The 26,528-nt window shown below is 37.3% G+C and overlaps 1 protein-coding gene across 7 annotated transcripts in view; it reads right to left on the bottom strand.

The window, feature by feature from the left end:
* The window catches only part of ERCC6L2 (ERCC excision repair 6 like 2), a 170,803-nt gene that overhangs the window by 11,610 nt on the left and 132,665 nt on the right, over positions 1 to 26,528 (bottom strand). Inside the window, exon 18 of one of the 7 annotated variants that reach the window (XM_077148717.1) lies at positions 25,131 to 26,293. The exons of the other annotated variants lie outside the window; for them this stretch is intronic. Coding sequence (XP_077004832.1) covers positions 26,165 to 26,293 — 129 coding nt within the window. The 3' untranslated portion in view covers positions 25,131 to 26,164. Of the gene's footprint in view, positions 1 to 25,130; positions 26,294 to 26,528 lie in introns of those variants that run through there. 7 annotated transcript variants of the gene reach the window in all.

Raw genomic sequence — 26,528 nt, 5'->3', positions numbered from 1 at the left:
GAATTTGTGACCAAGAGACCAGCTCTGCAAGAAATACTAAAGGGAGCACTAGAGTCAGATACAAAAAGACAGAAGAGAGAGGTATGGAGAAGAGTGTAGAAAGAAGGAAAATCAGATATGATATATATAATACAAAAGGCAAAATGGTAGAGGAAAATATTATCCAAACAGTAATAACACTAAATGTTAATGGACTGAATTCCCCAATCAAAAGGCATAGACTGGCAGAATGGATTAAAAAACAGGATCCTTCTATATGCTGTCTACAGGAAACACATCTTAGACCCAAAGATAAACATAGGTTGAAAGTGAAAGGTTGGGAAAAGATATTTCATGCAAATAACAACCAGAAAAGAGCAGGAGTAGCTATACTAATATCCAACAAATTAGACTTCAAATGTAAAACAGTTAAAAGAGACAAAGAGGGACACTATATACTAATAAAAGGAACAATTAAACAAGAAGACATAACAGTCATAAATATTTATGCACCAAACCAGAATGCCCCAAAATACGTGAGGAATACACTGCAAATACTGAAAAGGGAAATAGACACATATACCATAATAGATGGAGACTTCAACTCACCACTCTCATCAATGGACAGAACATCTAGACAGGGGATCAATAAAGAAATAGAAAATCTGAATATTACTATAAATGAGCTAGACTTAACAGACATTTATAGGATATTACATCCCACAACAGCAGGATACACCTTTTTCTCAAGTGCTCATGGATCATTCTCAAAGATAGACCATATACTGGGTCACAAAGCAAGTCTTAACAAATTTAAAAAGATTGAAATCATACACAACACTTTCTCAGATCATAAAGGAATGAAGTTGGAAATCAATAATAGATGGAGTGCCAGAAAATTCACAAATACGTGGAGGCTCAACAACACACTCTTAAACAACGAGTGGGTCAAAGAAGAAATTGCAAGAGAAATTAGTAAATACCTCGAGGCGAATGAAAACGAAAACACAACTTATCAAAACTGCCGCTGATAGCTTCAGCCAGGTCGCGCGACTGGAGCACTGGGTGAATTAGGGGGCGAGCTCGCGGGAAATAAACCTGGGTAAGCGAAACCTAGCCGTCTCAGCTAGGGGACTGAAGGACTTGAGCCAAAGGCCAATTAATCAGCACAAAGCTTTTTTATTGTTACATGGGACAAGCTTAGGTACCGAAGCGGCTCAAGTGCTCTAAAGACCCTGAGCTCTCAGAGAGCTCAGGTTATATGCAGTTGCACAGGGGGAGGAGTAGGGGAGAGGGTAGGGGGTTCGAAGAGCCAATTACACAAGCTAAAAGGTAGTTGCTAGGCAAGGGCGGCAGAAGATAGCTAGAGGCAAGGACAGAATAACAAGAAGGCTTGTAGTTTTGAGATAAGCTACTGAGACGGGAGGTTTCTGATGAGGGGGGGAAGGGAGAACAGTGAGTTAGGCTACAGACATGAGAGACAGGGAGAGAAGGTAGAAATGATTGACAATTTTTAAGTATGACTAGGCTCCAATCCCTGAGAAATATGCCACACTGGAGGTCTCACGCTGCCGGATTTTAAGGCATATTATGAAGCCACGTGGTCAAAACAGCATGGTATTGGCATAAAGATAGATATATCGACCAATGGAATTGAATAGAGTGCTCAGATATAGACCCTCTCATCTATGGACATTTGATCTTTGATAAGGCAGTCAAGCCAACTCACCTGGGACAGAACAGTCTCTTCAATAAATGGTGCCTAGAGAACTGGATATCCATATGCAAAAGAATGAAAGAGGACCCATATCTCACACCCTATACAAAAGTTAACTCAAAATGGATCAAAGATCTAAACATTAGGTCTAAGACCATAAAACAGTTAGAGGAAAATGTAGGGAGATACCTTATGAAACTTACAATTGGAGGCGGTTTTATGGACCTTAAACCTAAAGCAAGAGCACTGAAGAAAGAAAGAAATAAATGGGAGCTCCTCAAAATTAAACACTTTTGTGCATCAAAGAACTTCATCAAGAAAGTAGAAAGACAGCCTACACAATGGGAGATAATATTTGGAAACGACATATCAGATAAAGGTCTAGTATCCAGAATCTATAAAGAGATTGTTCAACTCAACAACAAAAAGACAGCCAACCCAATTACAAAATGGGAAAAAGACTTGAACAGACACCTATCAGAAGAGGAAATACAAATGGCCAAAAGGCACATGAAGAGATGCTCAATGTTCCTGGCCAGTAGAGAAATGCAAATCAAAACCACAATGAGATATCATCTCACACCCACCAGAATGGCCATTATCAACAAAACAGAAAATGACAAGTGCTGGAGAGGATGTGGAGAAAGAGGCACACTTATCCACTGTTGGTGGGAATGTCAAATGGTGCAACCACTGTGGAAGGCAGTTTGGCGGTTCCTCAAAAAGCTGAATATAGAATTGCCATACGACCCAGCAATACCATTGCTGGGTATATACTCAAAGGACTTAAGGGCAAAGACACAAACGGACATTTGCACACCAATGTTTATAGCAGCGTTATTTACAATTGCAAAGAGATGGAAACAGCCAAAATGTCCATCAACAGATGCAGACGAGTGGCTAAACAAACTGTGGTATATACATACGATGGAATATTATGCAGCTTTAAGACAGAATAAACCTATGAAGCATGTAATAACATGGATGGACCTAGAGAACATTATGCTGAGTGAGTCTAGCCAAAAACTAAAGGACAAATACTGTATGGTCCCACTGATGTGAACCGGGATTCGAGAATAAACTTGGAATATGTCATTGGTAACAGAGTCCAGCAGGAGTTAGAAACAGGGTAAGATAATGGGTAATTGGAGCTGAAGGGATACAGACTGTGCAACAGGACTAGATACAAAAACTCAGAAATGGACAGCACAATACTACCTAATTGTAATGTAATTATGTTAAAACACTGAATGAAGCTGCATCTGAGCTATAGTTTTTTTGTTTGTTTGTTTGTGTCTCTTTTTATTATTATTATTTTTATTTTTTTCTCTATATTAACATTCTATATCTTTTTCTGTTGTTTTGCTAGTTCTTTTCCTAAATCGATGCAAATGTACTAAGAAATGATGATCATGCATATATGTGATGATGTTAAGAATTACTGATTGCATATGTAGAATGGAATTATTTCTAAATGTTGTGTTAATTTCTTCTTTTTCTTTAATTAATAATAAAAAAAATCTCAGTTGAAAAACCACATTAAAAACTGGCTCAGGGGTGGGCCATGCCTGCCATGCCAGAGGACCCGGGTTCGATTCCCGGTGCCTGCCCATGTTAAAAAAAAAAAAAAAACTGGCTCAGAATTAGTGGAAAACATACCATAGGAAGACTCCATACTCCAGAGAATGCCTGTGTTTCCACTGGGGGTGAGGTCAGGTATGGGGGCTTCTCACTGAAGAGCCCAGACAAAATTATAAAGAACATGTGAAAAACCTTACTATAAGCGTGGGCAGATGCAACAAATGTGAGGATCCATACCTGAGGAATTATGGATAATGAAGCAATCTCTAAGAGATTTTCCATTATTAGCATGTTCAAAACAAAGGAACAGAATTCACCTGCAAGAACTGGGCATTAAATAGGCAGAACGGAGAAGGAACTCTGTAAAGAAAATACAGATAAAACATTTTATAAAAACCTGAAGGCTCTTGAGCAGATTCTTCATAACAAACTAAATGTAACTGGCAGATGAAAAAAAAGAGATAGAAACATACTCACAATATGGGTTTAGCAGCAGACTAAACAGCCCTATTATTTCAGTTAATAAACTGGAAGAATAACATTACTTTAGAATGTAGTGTATGGAGAGAAAAAAATGAAAAGAAAATACAAAAGATAAATTAAGATACAGAAGACCCAGAAGATGAATTGAAATTTCTTTAATGCAAGAAGAAGACAAAGGAGGAAAGGGGGGAGTTAAGGCCAAAGAAATAGTGGCACAGAACTAAAGACAGCATGAATCCTCAAACTAAAAGAACAGAGAGAATTCCTAGTGGGAAAAGTGAAAATAAATCTGTACCTTGTTAAAGCACAGATGAAATGAATATTTTAAAAGCTACCAGAGAGAAAAGATAAAATATCTTAAAAAGAAATGACAATTAGACTGACAAGAGACTTCTTATTAACAATACCAGTAACAGAAGATAATGGGATAAAATCCTAAAAGTGCAGAAAAAAAAACTGTCAATCTAGAATTCTATACCCAGTTAAACTATCACTTAAGATATTTTCAGACATTTTAAGACTACTGGAGTTTATCAGACATGGATTCTTGTCAAAACAATGTTACTGAAGAGTGTACTTCAATAAGAAAAGAAGTTCATTTAATAGAAACTACTGAGACATAGAAAGAGATGGTGAATGAACAAGAACATAGTTCCCTATTTTCAGAAAAATCACGTCAGTTGAGAAAAACAAATTATGTAAAAGTTTATATTTTATTAGTCAGAAAAAGATGAAGCAAAATGAAAATGTCCCTAAGTAGGAAGATAATTGGTTATTTTGCTTGTTTTATTTTTCTTCTGATAGGAGTTCAATGTGACTGGAGTGATGCACATCAATAAATTGGGTAGGGAATGGCTTTTCATTCCAAAAATATTTATTAATCACCTGTCATGTTTCAAGTACTGTGTTATGCAGTTTAGTTACAAAGATACTTAATTACACAAAGAGGACCTTACCTCTAATGGGCACAAAAGTGACAAGCCCAATTAATTTTTTTAAGGTGGAACATTTACCTTTTTTCTATATGTTCTATAGTAGTAAACCAAGTCTAATTAAAGTAAATTGACTTCTTCAAAAGCTACTGTGGCTCAGATGGATAAACACAAAATGTCAAGTGGTCAGCCTGAATCATGGTTTTGCTTCAGTCAGTAACATTGAAAGTATTTTCCTTAAAGACATATTTTTCTAAAGTTCATCTTAAAACATGATTAAGAAAGAAAGGGTAAGTATGAACGAGATTAGATGCATTTATTTTCCACCACAAGAAAACAAGATGAACATCAAAAGTTTCTTTCCTATAAGAAAGCTCATGACCAAACCCCAACCAAAACCACTCCTGCCAATCCTAAAGAACACCTAGGGCATTATATAAGATTTTACAAAGGGTTCATGCACTAGGGCAACTTTCCAAAACCTACAACCTCCAAATGAGTCTCTCGACCAGACAAGTCTTGAAGTGCAAAGAGGCCAGCCTTTCCAGAACATCAACTAGTTCCATCCCCCATCCCATATTATTGCCAGCCCCTTCCAATATGAAAAAATTAGAATGGGCAAAGCTCAAATATCCTAAGATCAAAGGTGATGCTGGAGTTATACAGAAAAGTTTGAATTTAACAAATGAGTATGAATGCTGAATCATTATATTGATATTTCTGTTGGTTTCCAGTGTGTTAGAGAAGCTAGAAGTAAAAACGAAAAGTTGTGGAACCGTAACCCATACCAAACTTTAAAATCTGTTCTATAACCACCTGTTAAAATGTACTTGGAAATGTATTGCTTTTTTGTATATATGTTATATTTCACAATAAAAAAAAGAAAGCAAGAAGGCTCATGACATTTCAAGATTAGATGATTCCCAGGAAATTATTACCCATTACTGTACAGAGAGATGGGAATGTTTAAATAAGGGAGGAAGCAGAAAAAGCAAAGGAATTGGAATAACCCCAAACACTCCCTTCTCATACTGCCATGGAAAAATCATGCCAGCAAAAGCAATTTTCAATTATTTACACGATTACTCTCAATCTTTCTGACCCAAGCAGCATTACAAAACTCATATTTTAAGCAGATATGTTTTCTTAAACAAGTTTTATAAACTATTCTGGAAAATTTAGCTTTTCCAATCATGCCTATCAGAAATGAAGAACTTTCACTTTTGCTAAGTATTCCATTTTAAAACTCCATTATTTTAAACAGTAATGGATGGGGAAAACCATATTCTTCTCCCACATGGTCTCCCTAGCCTATCTTTTGTTTTAAAAAATCTATCTAGTTTCAGAGTTAGATTTTAATAGGGGACTTCAATGCTTTTCTGAAACAAGGCTCTGAAACAAATCTTTGTACTTAGCCTGATTATATTAGCAATATTTGTAGGAATCAATGTCCATGTGTTAGGCTTATTCTGAATGAAAGCCCTATAGATTTAATAGATAAAGTATGTATGCGGCAGGAGGCAGTCTATTAGTTTTCTACGGCTGCTGTAACAAACGACCACAAGTTCAGTGCTTAGAACAATACACATTTATTATCTTATAGTTCTGGAGGTTAGTAGCCAAACATGGGTCTCACTGGGCTAAATCTAGGTGTTGGGAGGGTTCTGTTCCCTTCTGGAGGTACTAGAGAAAAATAATTTCTGTGCTTGTCCAGCTCCTCGAGGCTGCCCACATTCCTGGGCTCATGAAACCTTGAGAAGCCAGAAATGGGGCATCTCTCTGACCTTTTTTCCATAGTCACATTACCCTCTGTTCTAGTTTGCTAGCTGCCGGAATGCAACACACCAGAGACGGATTGGCTTTTAATAAAAGGGGATTTATTTTGTTGGTTCTTCAGAGGAAAGGCAGCTAACTTTCCACTGAGGTTCTTTCTTACATGGAAGGCACAGGATGGTCTCTGCTGGTCTTCTCTCCAGGTACCTTGGGTTCAAACAACTTTCCCCGGGGTGACTTCTTTCTGCATCTCCAAAGGCCTGGGCTGAGCTGCTAGTGCTGAGATGAGGAATGCCGAGCTGCTTGGCTGTGCAACATTGCACTCTCTCATTTAAGCACCAGCCAATTAAGTCAAACGTCACTCATTGCAGCAGACACGCCTCCTAGCTGACTGCAGATGTAATTAGCAACAGATGAGGTTCACGTACCATTGGCTTATGTCCGCAGCAACAAGACTATGTATGCTCACCTGGCCAAGTTGACAACTGAATCTAACTAACACACCCTCTGACCACAGACGGGAAAGGGGCTCCATTTTTAAGGCCTTATGAGGTTAGATAGGCCCATCCAGATAATCCAGGATAAGCTTTCCATCTCAAGGTCAGTTGATCAAGGTCATCTATAACCTTAATGCCTTCTTGGCACATAACATCTTCACAGGTTCTGGGATTTAGGATACATACAACTTTGAGGGCCATTATCCTGCCTACAACTGGGAAGGGCAGAGGGGAGTGATGCGACAGAGGGTCTTAACTGGGTTTACTGACCTCCAGAGGTGTAGATGGTGTTCGGGGACTTGGGGAAGAGGTGTTCATGGATCCCCTGAAAATGAGTTTGTAGGGGTGTTGATGAGTGAGCATGAATACACTTTTCAGGGAAAAGGCTATGGCTTTCATCATTATCTCAAGAATAAGAATCATTGCTTTAGTGGCTGCACCATTTGCATAGTTTTCAAATAGGGTCATTCTGAAAAACATTCATTTTTAGCATGTACATTTTGGAGCTCTTGCTAAAAAAAACAAAATAAATCTGTTTTCATTACTTTATAGCAAAGTCAAAACTTTATGATACCATATTTTAAAACTTCAACTTCTGTGTGACACTAAAGGGAGAGATGTTTATTTGGTGCAAAATTTATATTTTGGGTAGTGCATTTCCTAATTTAACTTACATGGTCAGGTTAATTGAACACCATAAGTACATGGAATCTTGAATAGGGCATGAGGTTTTCTTGGTCTGTCCAGGTTAGTGTGATGCCCTGATAAATCCCAGAGTGATTTGGACAGTGAATAAAGAAATATTTACAAAGTGCCCTTGGGAAAATAAAGGGGGAAATATTCAACTTCCCCATTTGGAGAATTTCTGACAAACAAATCAATAGGCTGAGCTCTCGCTTTTGGGGTCTGCCCCTATGAAACTTACCCCTGCAAAGGATAGGCTAAGCCTACTTAAAATCAGACCTAAGAGTCATCCTTAAAGAACCTCTTTTATTGCTCAGATGTGGCCTCACTCTCTCTAAACTGACATGGCAAGTGAACTCACTGCCCTCCTCCCCCTCCCATGTGGTACATGACTCCCAGGGGTGTAAATCTCCCTGGCAACATGGGATAGTAATCCTGGGATAAGCTGGAACCTAGCATCAAGGGATTGAGAAAACATTCTCAACCATAAGGGGAAAGAGAAATGAGACAAAGTGTCAGTGGCTGGGAGATTTCAAACAGAGTAAAGAAGCTATCCTAGAGGTTAGTCTTACGCATTATATAGATATCCCCTGTGGTAGTTAGAGTCATTTGTCAACTTGGCCAGGTGAAGGCACCAGTTCTGTTGCTGTGGACATGAGCCAATGGTACATGAACCTCATCTGCTGCTGATTACATCTGAAGTCAGCTAGGAGACGTGCCTGCTGCAATGAATCTTTGACTTAACTGGCTGGTGCTTAAATGAGAGAGCACAACATAGCACAGCCCAAGCAGCTCAGCATAGTTCATCTCAGCACTCACAGCTTAGCCCAGACCTTTGGAGATGCAGAAAGAAATCACCCCAGGGAAAGTTGTTGGAACCCAGAGGCCTGGAGAGAAGGCCAGCAGAGATCACCCTGTGTCTTCCCACATATGAAAGAACCTCAGTTGAAAGTTAGCTGCCTTTCCTCTGAAGAAATAACAAAATAAATCCCTTTTATTAAAAGCCAATCCATCTCTGGTGTGTTGCATTCTGGCAGCTAGCAAACTAGAACATCCCCTTTTTAGTTTATGGTGTACTGGAGTGGCTAGAGGGAAGTACCTAAAACTGTAAAGCTGTGTTCCAGTAGCCAAGTGTCTTGAAGATGATTGCATAATGATAAAGCTTTTACAATGGGACTGTGCGATTGTGAAAACCTTGTGTCTGATGCTCCTTATATCTAAGGTATGGACAGATGAGTAAAAAATATGGATAAAAATAAACAAATAATGGGGGAACAAAGGATAAAATAAATCAAGTAGACTGAAATACTAATGATCAATGAGAGGGAAGGGTAAAGGGTATGGTATGTATGAGTTTCTTCTTTTTTCTTTCTTTTGCTGGAGTGATATAAATGTTCAAAAAATGATCACGGTGATGAATATACAACTATGTGATGATATTGTGAGCCACTGATTGTACACCATGTATGGAATGTTTGTATATCAAGAATGTTTGTATGTTTGTATGTTAAGTTTTTACAATTAAAAAAAAACTTTATGATAGCTGATACAAGGAAAATAATGCCATAGGGACAGTTGCAATTATAGTCACAGTTATAATTTCTTATTATAAAGCAAAGAACAAGGACTGTAGCCCAAGATGAAAAGGTTGTGGGTTCTGTGAGTTGGACTCAAAATCATTTACTACCACTTATGTGAAGGTGGTGAAGTCCTATGACATGGTGAGGCAAGACTGTGAAGTAACAACAGTGTTGAAGGCTTAGGCAATGAAAAATGCACTGCAATGAGCTAGATTAGGAATTTAAAACACAATTCTATCATCTTTAACGTTAGGCTAGAAGGTGACATTGTTCATGTTGCTCAAAAAAAGACACAAAACAAAACAAAGTAAAACCACTCCTCTTTCCCCCAGAGAGTGGATGGCTACCACTGGATCACTACCGTCTATATTTGATAGAACATTGTTTTAGTTTGTAAGCTGCCGGAATACAAAATATCAGAAAAAGAATGACTTTAAAAAGGGAATTTATTAAGTTGCAAGTTTACAGTTCTAAGGCCATGAAATGTTCAAATTAAGGCATCCAGAGAAAGATAACTTAACTCCAAAGAAAGGGCCGATGAAGTTCATTTTCTCTCTCAGCTGGGAGGGCACATGGTGATATCTGCTAGCTTTCTCTCCTCATTTCACAAGGCTTCCCCAGGGTTGTTCTTTTGCATCACCAAAGGTCTCTGGCTGTGTGGGCTCTGTTGACTCTGGTGGCTCTTTCCAAAATGGTTCCCACTTAAAGGACTCCAGCAAGAAACCCCACCTTGAATGGGTAGAGATACACTTCCATGGAAATCATCCAATCATAATTTATCACCTACTATTGGGTGGGTCACATCTCCATGGGAACAATAAAAAAGACTGCACCCAGCAATATTGAATGAGGATTAAACATGGCTTTTCTGGGGTACATAATGGCTTTAAACCGGCGGAAACATGAAGGAAGAAAGCAGAAATTCCAATTTCCACAAAAGCAGAACTTAAGAATTTCTTTAAAAATATCTATCAAGGTTTGCCCTGAGGAAAAATCTCAAAATTCTATTATTCAGATGGTTTCTTTCATTTATGGTTATAACCATAAAGAAGGAATTAATGAAAATGCAAACTTTGTACTGTATTTGTACAGTGTAAATACTTCTGCTAATACTCTGTAGGTATTTTGTAAAGCTTTATTGTTAGATTATAATTGATAATTTATTAATTGTAATGTTCATGATCAGTTATACAAATTATTGTGCATTGCTGGGTATCTCTACTATGTTGTGTGTATGAAAAAATCAAATTTGTGAAATCTTCATAGAAAATAAGACCTATTTTGTATTTGTAAGGAACGTAGTAGTCATTCCTAGAAATAAAAAATACTGTTAAAGCAATTCATTTGATGATGAAATTAATTGAATGAAAACAGGGAGTTACTTAAAAAGCTGAATTTATCAGAGAATATTGAAGTAATAACTCAAATTTATGAGTAGTAATACCTCTTCATCCATTAGGAGTAAACATTCAAAATTGAGCAGACATTTGGGAAATGAAAAAGTAGGGGAAAAACCCCCTCTTCCAGGCTACAGCTAAAGGGTTAAGGCTAATTATGGAAGTCCCGGTCTGACTTACATCATTAAAAATTTTAACACATAATATGTTATCTGTACAAAAGTAAAGATTTGGATTTGTTATTACAAAATAAAATTCAGAATATAAAAACTTTCTAATACAAAATATTTTCATCTCTCTTTCATTTCTGCCCTAATCTTCGTTATTTCTTTCCTTTTGTTTGCTTTTGGGGTTTGCTGTTCTTTCTCTAGTTCTTCCAGGTGGGTAGTTAATTCGATTTTTGCTCTTTCTTCTTTTTAAATATAGGCATTTAGGATGATAAATTTTCCCCTCAGCACCACCTTTGTTGCATCCCATAAGTTTTGATGTGTTATGCTTTCATTTTCATTTGCCTCGAGATATTTACTGATTTCTCTTATAATTTCTTCCTTGACCCACTAGTTGTTTTAAGAGTGTGCTGTTTAGCCTCCACACATCTGTGAATTTTCTGGCCCTTTGCCTGTTATTGATTTCCAACTTTTTTCCATTATGATCCAAAAGTGTTTTGTATAATTTCAATCTTTTAAAATTTATTCAGACTTACTTTGTGATCAGCAGTGGTTTATCCTTGAGAATGATCCATGAACACTTGTGAAAAATGTGTTTCCTACTGTTGTAGAGTGCAATGTTCCGTAGTTGTCTGTTAAGTCTAGTTCATTTATTGTATTATTTGAAACGTCTGCTTCCTTACTAATCCCCTAGATATTCTATATGTCCTATCCATTATTTAGAGTGGGAACTGAAGTCTCCAATTATTATTGTAGAGGTGTCAACTTCTCCCTTCAGTGTTGTCAGTCTTTGTCTCATTTATTTTGGAGCACTCTGGCTCAGTACATAAATATTTATGATTGTTATGCCTTCTTGTCGAATTGTTCTTCTTCTTAATACATAGTGACCTTCTTTGTCTCTTTTACTTTACATTTGAAGACAAATTTGTCAGATACTAATATAGCTACCCCTGCTCTTTCCTGATTGCTGTTTGCATGAAATATCCTTTTCCAACCTTTCACTTTCAATCTGTTTTTGTCCTTGGGTATAAAGTGAGTCTCCTGTAGAGAGCATATAGATGAGTCCTGTGTTTTAATTCATTCTGCCAGTCTATGTCTTTTAATTGGGGAGTTAAATCCTTTAACATTTAATGTTATTACTGTAAAGGCAGTACTTCTACCATTTTGTCTTTTGGATTTGTATGTTATATCTTTTTTTCTCTCTTTTTACCTTTACTGATGATCTTCATTTCTACACTATTCTCCAGATCTCTCTCTCCTGTCTTTTCCTAACTGCATGTAGTATTTCTTGTAGAGTTGGTCTCTTACTCACAGATTCTCTCAGTGACTGTCTGACAATATTTTAAACTTGTTTTTGATGGACAGTTTTGCCGGGTATATAATTCTTGGCTAGCAGTTTTTCTCTTTCAGAATCTTAAATATATCATACCACTGCCTTCTTGTCTCCATGGTTTCTGCTGAGAAATCCACACAGTCTTATTGAGCTTCCTTTGTATGTGATATATTGCTTTTCTCTTGCTGCTTTCAAAATTCTCTAATTGTCTTTAACATTTGACAATGATTAGCAAGCATCTTGGAATAGGTCTATTTGGATCTATAATTTTATGACTTTTTTAAGAGATGGGACTTTTCAGTGATCATTTCCCCCATCTCCTTTCTCTTTCTCTTCTCCTTCAGGAAATAAATAACTCATTTATTCATGTGCTTCATGTTGTCATTTAGTTCCCTGAGACTCTGCTCATATTTTTCCATTATTTTCCCTATCTTTTCTTTTTTTTTTTTTCCCCAGATGTCCTGTCCTCTAGTTCACTAATCATTTCTTCTGCCTCTTCAAATCTACTCTTGGAGGGCTCCATTGTTTTCTTTTTTTTAAAATCTCTTCTAATGTGCCATTCATTCCTATAATTCCTGCTATTTGTTTTTTTCAAACTTTTGAGTTCTTCTTCATGTTTGCCCAATGTCTTCTTTATATCAGCTGCCTCTCCCTGCCAGTAGTGTGATTGAGAAAGAGGATGAGGTAGAGGGTGGGCTTGAATTGCTTCTCTTTTCCAGCCCCTGGGGTCTGAATTCCCTGAAGGAGGGCCACTTGCTTGAAAAAAGGGCCTTGCTCCTTTTTTGGGGGAAGATACACCCTTTAGGGAATTGTCCCCATTCACCTGACTAAAAAAGCCTTTTTTTAGAGCCAGACCCAAGCTCCCCAGGTTTGCCAATTAAGACCCCACCCCCCACCAGGGCAAAAACTCTACGTTCCTTTAGTGCTTACTCCTGGTTTATCTGTGCTCAAGGCCTGTTTTCAGCAGTTCAAACTTGTTAATTCCACAATTGGAGCTTGGTTGCAATAACTTCCCTGCTACTAGTAAAGTGTGTTTCCTTTCCCCTTGGGAAACTAGCCTGCTGTGCCTATGAGGGAGGAATGCCAGCCTCCGCAGCTTGGGAGACTTACAGTTCTGTGTGGAATCTCCGCCATTCCACCCATTCTAGACTGGTATACAATGTGTGACTGATCACTGATGTCCCACCAACAGTTGTTCCATACAGTTCCTGGCAATTTATTAGCTGTTCTGGAGGACAAACTGAATTCTCTAACTCACTATGCTGCCATCTTGCCTCATCTCACCAGCATCTAGTTTCTAAGCACCACTGCTGGACCCCTGACAATGCACTCCATGAACTGACAGTATTGGAGATACAATGAGCTAAATGACTTTTGATAATACTCTTTCTTTTTCCTTTCAAACAAAAGTGTGTGCTTGCATTTCAAGGCATTAGATCTAAGCCAAGTCACATTGTTTTTACTTAGCCAATAAAGTTATCTACTGAAAGGCTAAACTAAAAAAAGAAAAGTAGGCATAAATTTTCAATACAAAATGGTAAAAAAAAAAATGAAACTGTCTCTTTAAAATTTCTAAATTCTTTAGAAACTTTGGATGGCAGTATATTAAGGGGAAGATTCTTCTTACCTCACATCCATATGATTACATTAACAGTTTTCTATTTACTCTGCTATATTTGAAATCTATCTGTACATACTAGGAAACTGCACTGGAATAGTGCAGCAAATGTTCAGGAGGAAAAAAAACCTCTTTCTATTAATATTGTTAAAAGTAAAAAATAATTTTGGAGGCAAAGTTACTAAGAAAATTGACAGGGCACCTAAGTAAGAAAAGTTGGTGTGCTGGTTTAGAGGATGTACATATCCTAGAAAAGCTATGTTTTAATCAAAATCCCATTTCATAAAGGTAGAATCCCTATTGAATACTGTATGTTTGAAACTGTAATCAGATCATCTCCCTGGAGATGTGATTTAATTAAGAGTGGTTGTTAAGATGGATTAAGGGAGCTGTGTCCCACCCAATTTGGGTGGGTCTTGATTAGTTTCTGAAGTTCTATAAAAGAGGAAACATTTTGGAGAAAGTGAGAGATTCAGAGAGAGCAGAGAATACTGCAGCACCACGAAGCGGGAGTCCACCAGCCAGCGACCTTTGGAGATGAAGAAGAAAAATGCCTCTCAGGGAGCTTCATGAAACAGGAAGCCAGAGGAAGCAGCTAGCAGATGATGTCGTGTTTTCCATGTGCCCTTCTGGATGAGAGAGGAACCCTGACTGTGTTCACCATGTGCCCTTCCGGATGAGAGAGAAACTCTGACTGTGTTTGCCATGTGCCCTTTCACTTGAGAAAAAGCCCTGAACTTCATTGGTCTTCTTGAACCAAGGTATCTTTCCCTGGATGCCTTAAATTGGACATTTCTACACACTTGTTTAAACTGGGACATTTTCTTGGACTTAGAACTGTAAACTAGCAACTTATTAAATTCCCCTTTTTAAAAGCCATTCTGTTTCTAGTATATTGCACTCCAGCAGCTAGCAAACTAGAACAGTAGGCAAATTAGAAAAGTTGATAGGGATGAATCTTTCACATACCCACCCACCTGTGAGAAATAGGGCAATAAACATAACAATCCAAGTAAGTTTCCAAAGCAATCTTGGAACAGCCTCTAGATTCCATTTGGCAAGAGAAATACTACTGTAATCTGCCATCTTTCAAAACAACCTTGGGGCTGATTCCTGGAGACACCAAGCAAATAATGCTGATTCTTTCTCCTTTCACTTATCTATACCCCTAAATTGCAGAGGAAGTTTGGAGCAGGGAGGTGTACAATAAAGCAAAACAACCTGACAGGCTGGGCAGCTTGTCCACAGTAGACTAATAGGAATTAGTGAAATTTTTGATTAAGCAAGTTTGGAATGGATCTGTCTATTGAGCTAGTTTCTATAGAAAACACCTTATAGAGCACACTCTAGTCCACAGAGTAGTGTATATTTATATTCAACAGCCACATTAACTGTTCTTTCCATAACAAGATTAGACCTAACTAATCCATGAAAAAAATGGAAATAGGGAAAATTTTAAAGGAATTAGAAAGTATTGATAGCTCCAACAAATTTAGAAACCTGAGTGGAAAGGCTTAAATTCTAAGATTGCTGGAGCATCTGCCCCTCATATGAAAACTCTTTGGTCCACCTAATACCTGAGGATAGAACAGAGCTTCACAAGGCACTCTAAGGCCACTGCCACATGTGGGCACACCACATGGCCACAAACCCTCACACTGGCTTGAACGTCATATCAACTTTGCCATAAAGTCTAAAAATTGAAGTGGTCCCTTTCATTTTCTTTCTATATTAAACAGTGAAGTCTGAGAGGCAGCAATGCTTTTGTTTATACATCTGTTCAAACAAAAGCTAAAAAAGAAAAAAAGAGAGAAATCTTTCTTTGGGTAAGGGCCAAACCCTGTAAACACATAAAGTCATAAACTTGCTTGTCTTTGCAAAAGTAGGGAATCAGAAGTACTATAAAAACATATAGCACACTGTAAACAAATTCATTCAAATGGCATCTGAGAGTCAAAATGACAGTAACTTTTAAGGATCGTTGCAAAAGTTCTTATCATCAAAGTAATCATTCGAAGTTTCTGCTTAAAGATAGAAAATTTTACTGTAAATGTAATTTTCTAATAGTCAACAATACCTAAGACATGAGCTACTTCTGAATTATCTGAACTCACTCTCTGGAGACAAGCCAGCTGGTTAAAGGACCCACCACAAATACATACTAAAATCAGATTTTCTGCATATGTTTAAAAACTGCATTCAAATCTGAAAAAACAAACACTTAGATTCAAATAAAACCATCGTTGGTGGGAGAGGAGGAGAGGGAGACTAAAAAGTTTGTATGATTTTGATATCCTCCTGGTAGTAATAGTTATAATCCAGCTGTACATTTTTTTAAAATTGTACTTTCCTTTCTGAGTGAGCCAGAAAAAGGAAAATTCGTATTTGTTGCCCTGAGCCTAGGCTGCTTTTTAAAAAATCTACAACAGTGAAGAATCTCTTCAAATAAGCACATATCAGATTAAATCAGAGAGAATCAGCTTGTGGAAATTCACAGTTACTTAAATGGGGAGGTTACTGTCCAAGATACTCATTTATCTAAAATGCAGGGCAAAGGGACAGGCTTGGGAAAGCAGGTGAATACCGTGGGGCCACACACTACAACTATACACATATAAAAACCATCTCCTAGGGATTTGCTGATCTGAGGGCATGGCCTTCCATGGCCACATCATTCTGTGGCCAAGTGCCAGATGAGGCTGTGGCCACCCCCTTCACCAAAGCCTGCAGACATACTACAGGAGCATTTGCTAATACCCTCAGTCTACCATGGGAGGCTGGACAAGGAGTGAATTTCCTTGTATCCTTTAAAGGGTTAGCACAAGATTAAGTGCCTTTTGGGGCAGCAGTCTGAGTTTTGGACTCAGTACCCCAGGTTCTGGGTTTCATGTCTTCCTTGGCTATTTACCATGTAAACTTGGGGCAGCTTTGTACCTTTTTGGAGAATTTGGGGGATTTGAATCTGGAATTCCCACCAGTCTCTTCCATACTTAAAATTCGTAATTCTACGAGTCTTTACAGGATTTCTAGTAAGTAGTAATGAATAGGTCTATAGCACTTTGTAGGCCTGACCTCAATTTCACATCTTTATATGCATTGTTTTATTTACATTACTGTAAAATCTTTTTTAAAGATTACTCAAGTAGCCTATCTATAACAAATAACACTTGTTATACGAAAAGCTCACAGAAGGTAGTGCTGGTGAAAACATATTTAATTTAAGAAAGCCTTTCTTGACAGGCACCCACTCCTGCCTGCTTCCCAGTGGAGCCAGACTGAGGTCAGGCTCCTTACTTCCCACCTCCACTCTTCAAGCACCTTCCTAACCAATCTTCCACTGGGCAACTTCAGCTGATTCGGCTTCAAGGCAACCAATGGCTCTCCCATGTCTAGGGAAAAACTTTTAAACTCCATGCCACAAATGACACTAGGAATTTCCAACTAGATGTGAGGGACAGGCAAAGAAATGGCCAGAATTTAGAAAAAAGTAGAAGAGAAAAAAAAATAGAAGAGGAAAAACTGTATGGTCCACATGTCCTGTTATGTTGTAGGCCTCTGTTGTTGTTGACTATTTGGGTTTTTGATCTTGTCCTTCAAAAGGGAGAAAGGTGCTGATGTGAGTTGATAAGGTGTTTCATTCCTGCAAGCAGAGCAAAGAAGGATTTCTGGGAACAGAGAGTAAGTTTTTGAGATTAGAACAACTGCAAACTATTTCAACAAGAGCTCCTTTATGCTTAAAATAACTTTAAGTCTGTTTGAGTGAAGTGATTGTAAGAAAATATATTTCCAGCTACTGAAGACTATACTAAGCATTTTTAGCTAAAAGATTATAGTGAGTATTTTTTATTTATCCAATAAAATGATACATAGATGTTCAATTAAAGCTTACTGATTTTCATTGAATTTCCAGTGAACACTAAATAAAGCCTTCTCAAAAGAATTCCATAAATAAAAATGTGAGGAATTACTCTAATTCTTGATTATAAGTGTGAATTTTTGTGATAGGTTAGCTCTAGACAGGATAAATATGTCTAAACTGCGTTCCTCGATCTAATACGAAATTTGCATATATTTTGCAAATCTTCTGATGAAGAGAATATTCCCCCTGAAATAGCCAGAATCAGCTTTTACAACAAGGCTGTCAGTAAGCTGATGTTTTATTATAGTGGTGTTAGTCATCTGTAAGCCAAATTACTATCAGACTCAAATTTAAATTAATCTATAGCCATTTCATGGCAGTTAGCATTTACTGCTTCAAGAAGGAACTGAAAGCCGTACCTCACTGCTTCATTCAATATTTAAGGCTATGTTGTTGCTGTTCCCAGGTAAATAATGAATGCCCTAACAGCCAGACCTTTTCACCTTGTTCAAAAAAACTATTTGATAAAAGTCTTGCAAAAAATGAATTTTTATTAATTGTGTTATATATGTGTGATTTTGTGTTCATACAACAAAAGCATTTTATCAAGAGCCTGTAGGGTATATGAATCAGGACTTGGTTCAAAAAAGTATATGAAACTGCTCTCTGGATTACAGGAGTATCTGACTCAGTTAAATAGGTGAGACCTAAAAAGTAATTAGTTTGAAGAAGTACAAGTAGACTTACCTATTCAGAAAGATCTGCTTGATTTTATTAAATTCCTTTGGTGGATAAAATCAGCATTTTCAGCCAAATGCAGCAGTATTGCTGCTTGGCTTGGTACACTGTACGTAATTACATAAAATCTTACATCAAGATAGATTCAATTTATATGATTCAATTTATATGACTAACCAAACAAGAAATGGAAATAATGTAAGAAAAAAACATGCAAGGCAAGTCTCAAGAAAATGGACCTTTAAGCGTGGGTAGGATTGTGTTCAGTAGAAGGAAAGGTTGAGATTAGATGCCAGGAATGAATGTGGTGATATATTTAGCTAATAAGCAGACTGGTCAGACCAGGCAAATTTATATTGTATATTAGGAAGAAGTAAAGCTGCACAGGAGGTTGGGAACAGATCATGAAGGGTCTTGCATTTAGGGAAACAATAAATGTTAAGCTGACTTGAATAGGCTGAAATGTTAAAGAGTTTATACTCTGACTAGTACCTCTCAACCTGTGCAGAATATCTAACCATTCCATGGTAAACAAGGCAAAGAGCCAGGGCTGGAGCAGGTAGAAATAATCATTGTTCTAGACAGAAGGACCATTCTGTTTTCACTCAACAAGGAGAGAGAACCATTTGTTACGTGTAGACATAAAGCTGGGTGAACTTAAAACCCATTCCTCATCTTCCTTGTCAGATTTTCAAGCATGGGGTCTAGTCTGTGCTGAAGGAAAGCGTGCCAGTTTATTGTAGTATAGCAGTTCTCAAAGTGTGGTCCACGGATGCGCTAGGATACCTGAGACTCTTTCAGGGGTCCACAGAGTCAAAATTATTCTTATAATAATGCTAAGTGTCCATTTTACTTGTTGACATTTCCATTAATGGTACAAAGGGAGTAGTGGGAAAAGCTGCTAGTGCTTATTATAATCAACTAGTGACCCTAAATTGTATGAGTAGTCATTGGATTCTTCATCACTGCATACGTGTAGGAAAAAAAGTTTCTCTTAAGACTTACATTGATAAAGCAGTAAAAAATATTCTTATTAAATCTCAAACCTTTTGTACCCATCTTTTTAATATTCTGAATGGCAAAATGGGAAGTGCACAGCACTCATACAATTGTTTAAGTTGCAAACTTAACAAAATTATTGTTAAGTGCAAAAGTGAACCAACCACTTTTTTTTTTATGTAACACCATTTTTACTTGAAATAATGACAGACAAATTATGCTTATTCAGACTTGGGTGTTTGGTTGATACTTTCTCAGAAAGGAATTTATAATAGGCAAGCTACTTCACAGGGAACAACAGACAGTGTTTGTTGCCATTGATAAAACTCAAGCTTTCAAGTGAAAACTAAAATTTTGAAAAACTTGAATTTGCTACCATCTTTCCAATACTTAAATTTTTTTCTGGTGCAGTAGATGATGGGATTAACAAATGTGGTTTTCTAGTAATGTGTAGTTACAGGTGTCAGCATTTCAAAGATCTGCAAAACTCAGTTCATCGATATTTTCCAAACAATAACGTGATACTATAAAACCGTGCATGAGGAAAAGATTCATGCAAAGTGCAAGATAAACCGGTGAATTTTAATTTTAACAATACAAAAAATTAATATATTTAAAGAGATCTGCAAAAAAGCAAAATAGTCACTCTTCTTTCAATTTTTGTTTTGGAAACTATAGTTACTTTTGTTTTTAAAAAAGGTTAATATGGCTTAATGTAATGGCTAGATATATCCCAGAGTATGCTGAGCAGATAATCATAAAGTACTGGTAAAGTCCCTTGAGGGATGGGAGAAAAAAAATATGGAACTATTAAACTGTTCCACTAGGAAACTCCTGATATTGTATCAAATATTAGGGACTCCTAAGACAACAGGCCAAGCCCTTGATCTTGTGGCTTGCTCTTGTGAAGCTTATTTATGTAGTAGAGAAGCTAAGGCTACCTATAGTTATGTATAAGAATTACTTCTGCAAGTGATATCATTACCCTCTCCCCCATGTGGGACATGACATCCAGGGTGAAATTCTCCTTGGCAACATGGGATATAACTCCTGGGGATGAGTCTGGCCCTGGAACCATGAGATTGACAATGCCTTCCTAACCAAAAGGGGGGAAAGAAATGTAACAGGATAAGATAACAGTGGCTAAGAGAGTTCAAATAATTGAGTCAAGAGGCTATTTTGGAGGCTACACTTATGCAAGCTTTAGTTAGATATTGCTATTTACCAAAAACCATTCCTGCCAACCCTAAAGAACACCTAGGGCTGTATCTGAGATTCTACAAAAGCTCCAAGCACTATGATTACTTTCCAGAAACCTACAACCTCCAGATGGGTTCGTAGGCTAGATAAGACCTGAAACCCAGAGGGGCCTCTCCAGAACATCAACTAGTTCCATCCCCTAACCCATACTATTAATAGCCCTTTCCAACAGGAAAAAGTTAAATGGGCATAGTTCAAATACCCCTAAAGACTGGGTGAAAGTTCAAAGGAGAATGTAGAGTTATAACAGAGAAGATAGGCTTTAACAAATAAGCATGACTGCTGAATCACTATATTGGTATTTCTTTTAGTCTCCAGTGTCTTGGAGAAGCTAGAAGGAAAAATCTAAAATTGTGGAACTGTAACCTATATCAAACTCTGAAATCTGTTCAATAACTACTTGTTGTGGTGTTTTGAAATTTATTGCTTTTTTGTATATATATTATTTTACACGATAAAAAATTTTAAAAAGGTTATTTTTATTAACGTGTAATGGGCTTATTATTATTTTTAATGAATTAATAAATATTTAACATTTTCAATAGATATATAGCCCACATAAACAATGCTCTTTTGGGTCCGCTTAATAATTTTTAAAATGTAAAGGGGTTCTAAGACTGAAAAGCTTCAGATCTACTTTCTTAGACCATATGAAAAGTCATTTGACTGCTGAATTCAGTTCCAGTATAACATGCTTCCAGTTGATCTTTCTCTGTGTGAAAACTGTACTTCTTCTTTCATATAATTCAAGAAAGCATATCAGAATATCAGAGAGGGAAAATGATGTTATAGGGAATCTGCTCTTAGTTTCCTTAAAAGTTGAATCATTCACAGATTCAGTACTTTATTATTAATAAATAATCTGCCTCAAACTTATAAAAACCCAAATCACCCCACTCTGAACTGGCCTTGGAAAGTATTTCCTCCAGTTTTTTGATAATGCATCTTCAATAAATGCACCTCACCAAAATAAAGAGACTTATTTCTCTGATGTGGGATCAGGTGGGCCTGACTATTTAAATCTGTGTTTTCTGATGGTAACAAAATTATTATTCTAGGTCCTGGGCAAAAAAAGATAGATGAAGACAGCTCCTAACAAGAAAGAGATTCCATCTTACCAGAGAAACTATTACAGTCATTGTTGGTGGCCTAACCAACAGTCACGTCCTCACTCTATCATATGAACAAAATTGGCTTTTCAGGGTGAAAGTCTCCTTGGTGGCATGGGAGGTGACTCCCAGGGATGAGCCTGGCCTTAGTGCTGTGGGATCAACAATGCCACCCTGACCAAAAGGGGGAAAATAAGTGTAACAAATAATAAGGTATCAGTGGCTGAGAGAGTTCAAATAAAGTTGAGAGGCTACTCTAGAGGTCACTCTTAGCCAAGCTGCAGTTAGCGTTGCCACCTAGCATAGCTTATCAACCCCCAACCAAAACCATTCTTGCCAACCCTAAAGAACACCTAGGATGTTATATTAGATTCTACAAAGGTTCCATGTACTAGGGTAACTTTTCAGAAATCTACAACATCCAGATAGGTCCCTGGATGAGATAAGTCCTGAAATGCAGAAGGACCATCTTCTCCAGAACATCAACTAATTCCATCCCTCTATCCCACATTATTGACAGCCTCTTTCAACATGAAAAAGTTAGAATGGGCATAGCCTAAATATCCCTAAAATATCCCTATGTGAGAAAGATCAAAGGTGATGGTGGAGTTATACAGAGAAGGTAGGGTTTACCAAATGAGCATGAGTGCTGAATCATTACACTGATACTTCTTTTAGTCTTCAGTATCTTACTACTTAGCTAGAAGTAAAAATCTAAAATTGTGGAATGGTAACCCATTCTTTTCTACAACTAATTGTTGTGATGTGCTTTGAAATTTATTTTTTGTATATATGTTATTTTTCATAAAGAAGAAAAAAAGAGTTGAAAGAAAATTTTTTTAAAAATGCAAAGAAAAACAACACGCAGAATTCATAAATTTCTAAGTTCATGAAGGTTAAGGGAACATGAGGCATGGGGAGCTGACTCAATTTCATTGTCAAATTGGAAAATAATAATATCAACACAGTTATTAAGGAAAATAGTTTACTTGTAATATTGCAAAGTACTCTAACAAATAAACTGATATGATATTTAATATCTATAAGAAAACAACAACTGAGCTTCTCTTAGCAGTGTGTTCAGCATAGGTAGATTTCTCTCTTAGTTCTAAGGGGAGGAACAAATAGTCATCAAGCTATTTATGTTGTGCCAGAAAGATTTTCCTTACCAATAAAGAGTTATCTATGAAGAGAACAACCCTCTCTCTCCCTGCCCTTCCTGTCTTTGGACACACTGGTGTAAGGAAATGAGTCCTTGAGTTGTAGTGGTCATCCTACAACGTGAGACAAAAGGCCTAAGGACTAAAAGTTAACTTACTATGGACAGTGGGACAGAAACTGCAACAGCCTGGGTCCTTACGATGTCTTTGGGCTGTAGCACCAACCCTGGAAACATCTCCCTCCAAACTTGCTATTGTATGAATTAGTTCATGGCCTTACTGTGTAGGTCACTTTTAGTTGCTTATTATAGTCCTTGCTGCTGAAAGCAGCCTGTAGACATTCTACAGGATCATATAACACAATGTGGTAAGTGTTATAGCAGATAAATACCACATACATATACATGGACAAATGAATAAAAATAAAGATGAGAAAGAAATTTACACTGCTTTGGAGAAGGCTTAGAGGAGATCTATCAAGGATACACAAAAGGTTCGATAGGCAGGCATTGGTGAAAGGAAATTTTAAGCAAAAAATCTCCAGCAGCCAAGACATGGAAAAGTCCGTGGTGTATTTGCAGAATAGTGCACTAAGCTGAAGGCTGACTAGGGAGAACCGGCTCATGTTTGTCTCCCCAGTGTCTGAAGCACAATGGCTGGCACATAATTGATGTCAATAATCCTGAAAAAGTGAGTGTTTGAGAATGAGACTAGACAAGCAGGCTAGGCCAAATTGAGAGGGGCTTCATGTGCCAAGCTAAGAAAACACAATAAGACATTTTGTGGAACTTTGGAAGACAGAAAATTAAGCCACACAGTGATTCTTTAGACTGATTATTATCATGCCTGGGTAGGAATATCTTTCACAGAAACTGCTGCCGACATTGTAGGTGGACTACCCAATAGCCACTGGCTCCTTTTTTATCTTATGTTCTCCATGTTGTCCCTTCCTGAGAAAGTTTTCTACACCAGCTATATGGCCAACAGTTGTCAAATAATGAATGAAGATGAAGAATACCAGCATTTATACTACTGTTCAAACACAACTAATATCTTTATATTAGCTGCCAGAATACCTACTTTAACATTAATTCATTGAGCTAACACTTGAGGTGCCTTTTCTTACAAGTAAAAATGGCTGTGAGAATCTGCCTGATGCCAGATGTACATCATGAAGGAATTCTCAACATCATACATTTTCTGAACTCCCTTCTGCCACACACTGCCAAGTGGTGGTATACACAGAAGCGTACATCATGGTCCTAGTCCTCACACAGTTTGAACACACATGAGGAGAGAGCAGATACACAAGAGGTGGCAATAATGCGGCATACACCAACTCTACAACGATGGGTGCTATGGGAGCTTGGAAAGATTGATCCCTGAAAACTGAGCATCCTGGAAGAAAGGGAACTTGAACCAGGTCCAAATGGGATAGAAAATGAGACAGCACATGATAGGGCTTCAACAGCAAATTTATTTAAGACCATAAATGCCAGGCAAACCTGATAACCCTTCACAAAGATTATCATTCAGATAAGGAGAGATAGTTTCCTGTGGCTGATAAAACATACTCAGTGGCAGCTATGAACAGTGTCAAGTCATCTCTTGCAGATTTCCAGGAAGTCTATGAAAGTTGCTCCTGGGAAATATAATTTAAATCACTTAAAAGTTCTCAGAACTTAGTGGTGTGGTTCACTGTACTCTGACAACAACTGAACACCTAAATTTATTCAAAAAATATTTATACAAAAGTATTGATTATTTGCAAGATACTATTTTAGTTCTTTGGGGTTACCAAAAGTCAATCAGAGCTAAATATCACTATTTCGAAGTATAGAGTTTATTAGAGAAGAAACATATGTACTTAATTATAATAACAATCTGAAAGTCGTTCTCTATAATAGGAACAGACCATATGAAGTACTATGGGGTGAAGTACAAAGATACTTCCAGCTTGGGAAGGAACTGGGGCAAGGTTTGTGGAAGAAATGACACATCTGAGGTAAATCTTGAAAGGGAGTGAGGTTTAGGGATTCAGGGGACTAGAAAAGTAAGGCTGAAGCTTATTCCAGGTAGAAAAAAAGCATAAGTAAAGGAAAAAAAGTAAAACACTATGCCTCTGCCAAAATATCTTTGGCTGAGTGGATATTGTCAACAGCTCACTGCATTTCTTGAGTCCAGATATAAAATTTTAACTACCTGAAGAAAATATTTTTAAAAGGAAATTTATTTAATCCCCACCCCCCCACCCTCCCCGATTTTTTGTCTGACTGCTAAAGTGAAGGACAATTCTTCACAGACAAGTTTTTTTTTCTTGGAAAATTAAGACTGATTTGTCATCTTGGAAAAGTAAAACTGAAACCTCCAAAACAAAACAGAAATCAAAGGAAATGAGAGAAAAGCACAAGAGAAGACAGAGGGAGAGAAAGACAAGGTTTTAAGCTGACTGCCACTGTTGAGCCCTGCAGCCTGAGGGAAGTCACTTAACCTCTCACTTCTAGAATTCGGTAAAATGATAAGTTTGGGTTAAGTAGCCTCCAAGAATCCTTCAAATTATGAAATACTCTGATTCTCTGACTTTATAATTTTGCTTTATTTACCTATAAAAATTCAGAATTCATATGTGACGAGGCAGAATTCTCAGATGACAAGGCAAGAGGTGTTTCCATTAAGTGCTATGTCCAATTGATACCATGGTTTTCATAGAAGGTTAAAATATAATTTGAAAAGGGTTGTTAAGCGCTTAACATTCTTTAAGTCACTAGATGGAGTCAATCAGAGCTCAGTGAGGTCTTACATGGCTAAGCTTTCAAACTGCTACTTAGACTAAAGGCATTATTTGAAGAAATAGTTGTTTTTTTTTTTTTAAAAAAAACTATTTAGAATCTTCCAACTATTCTCAATGGAGGAACTGCTCAGAGCAGCCATGTCTACTTCTAGGCAACTGGAACAGTGACCACCTAGGAGACAAGTTAGAATAAAACTTCTTCCCAATAAGCAAAGATTATTTTTTTGCCAGTCCAGTACATTGTCAGAAGAGTTTATAATTTCTGTCAAATATATTTTGTTCAACAGCATGCTTCATGACAAATCAGCCACAGTTTGAAGGCAAGTCTCTTATCTATAAAACTAGAAGACTACGTTAGATATCACTTAAGGTATTCTAAAACATTCTGTTATTGGCACTATTAATCACAAAAATATCAGCAGGTGATTGAATAGAGTCACAGAGGGAGTTTTACTCACCCCTATTGAGATCATCATAATTATAATAATAATAACTTCTGTGATATTTTTAGTCAGTTCGATGTCTTTTTTGCAAAGAGTTAAATGTGTTTTGCACACAGCAGCTCATTAGGCACATTAGCCCGTAATTCCTGGTAACATCTGTGGGAAGGATGCCACAGCTCCTCCCGGCTTCCAGATTGGAGGGGAATGGGGATGTATCTTTAAAGTTAACACTGGGTTCTCCTCCCTCTGTCTAGGTAGCAGGTATTCTTCACTCAGATGACATGCTACCTTTCTGAAACAAAAAAAACTATCCACAATCAATCCTAGCTCTAAGCTATAAACATGAAAATCTTTTTCATACTAATACTAGCGATATAGTATCATACCCAGATGCACACACGATTTTTTAAATCAAGAGCTCTACCAAA

This window comes from Tamandua tetradactyla, chromosome 2 (genome assembly GCF_023851605.1).
Source record: "Tamandua tetradactyla isolate mTamTet1 chromosome 2, mTamTet1.pri, whole genome shotgun sequence".
NCBI classification, from domain to species: Eukaryota; Metazoa; Chordata; class Mammalia; order Pilosa; family Myrmecophagidae; genus Tamandua; species Tamandua tetradactyla.
The sequence above is the reverse complement of the archived record's forward strand: the minus strand, read 5'-3'. Positions and strand labels throughout refer to the sequence as shown.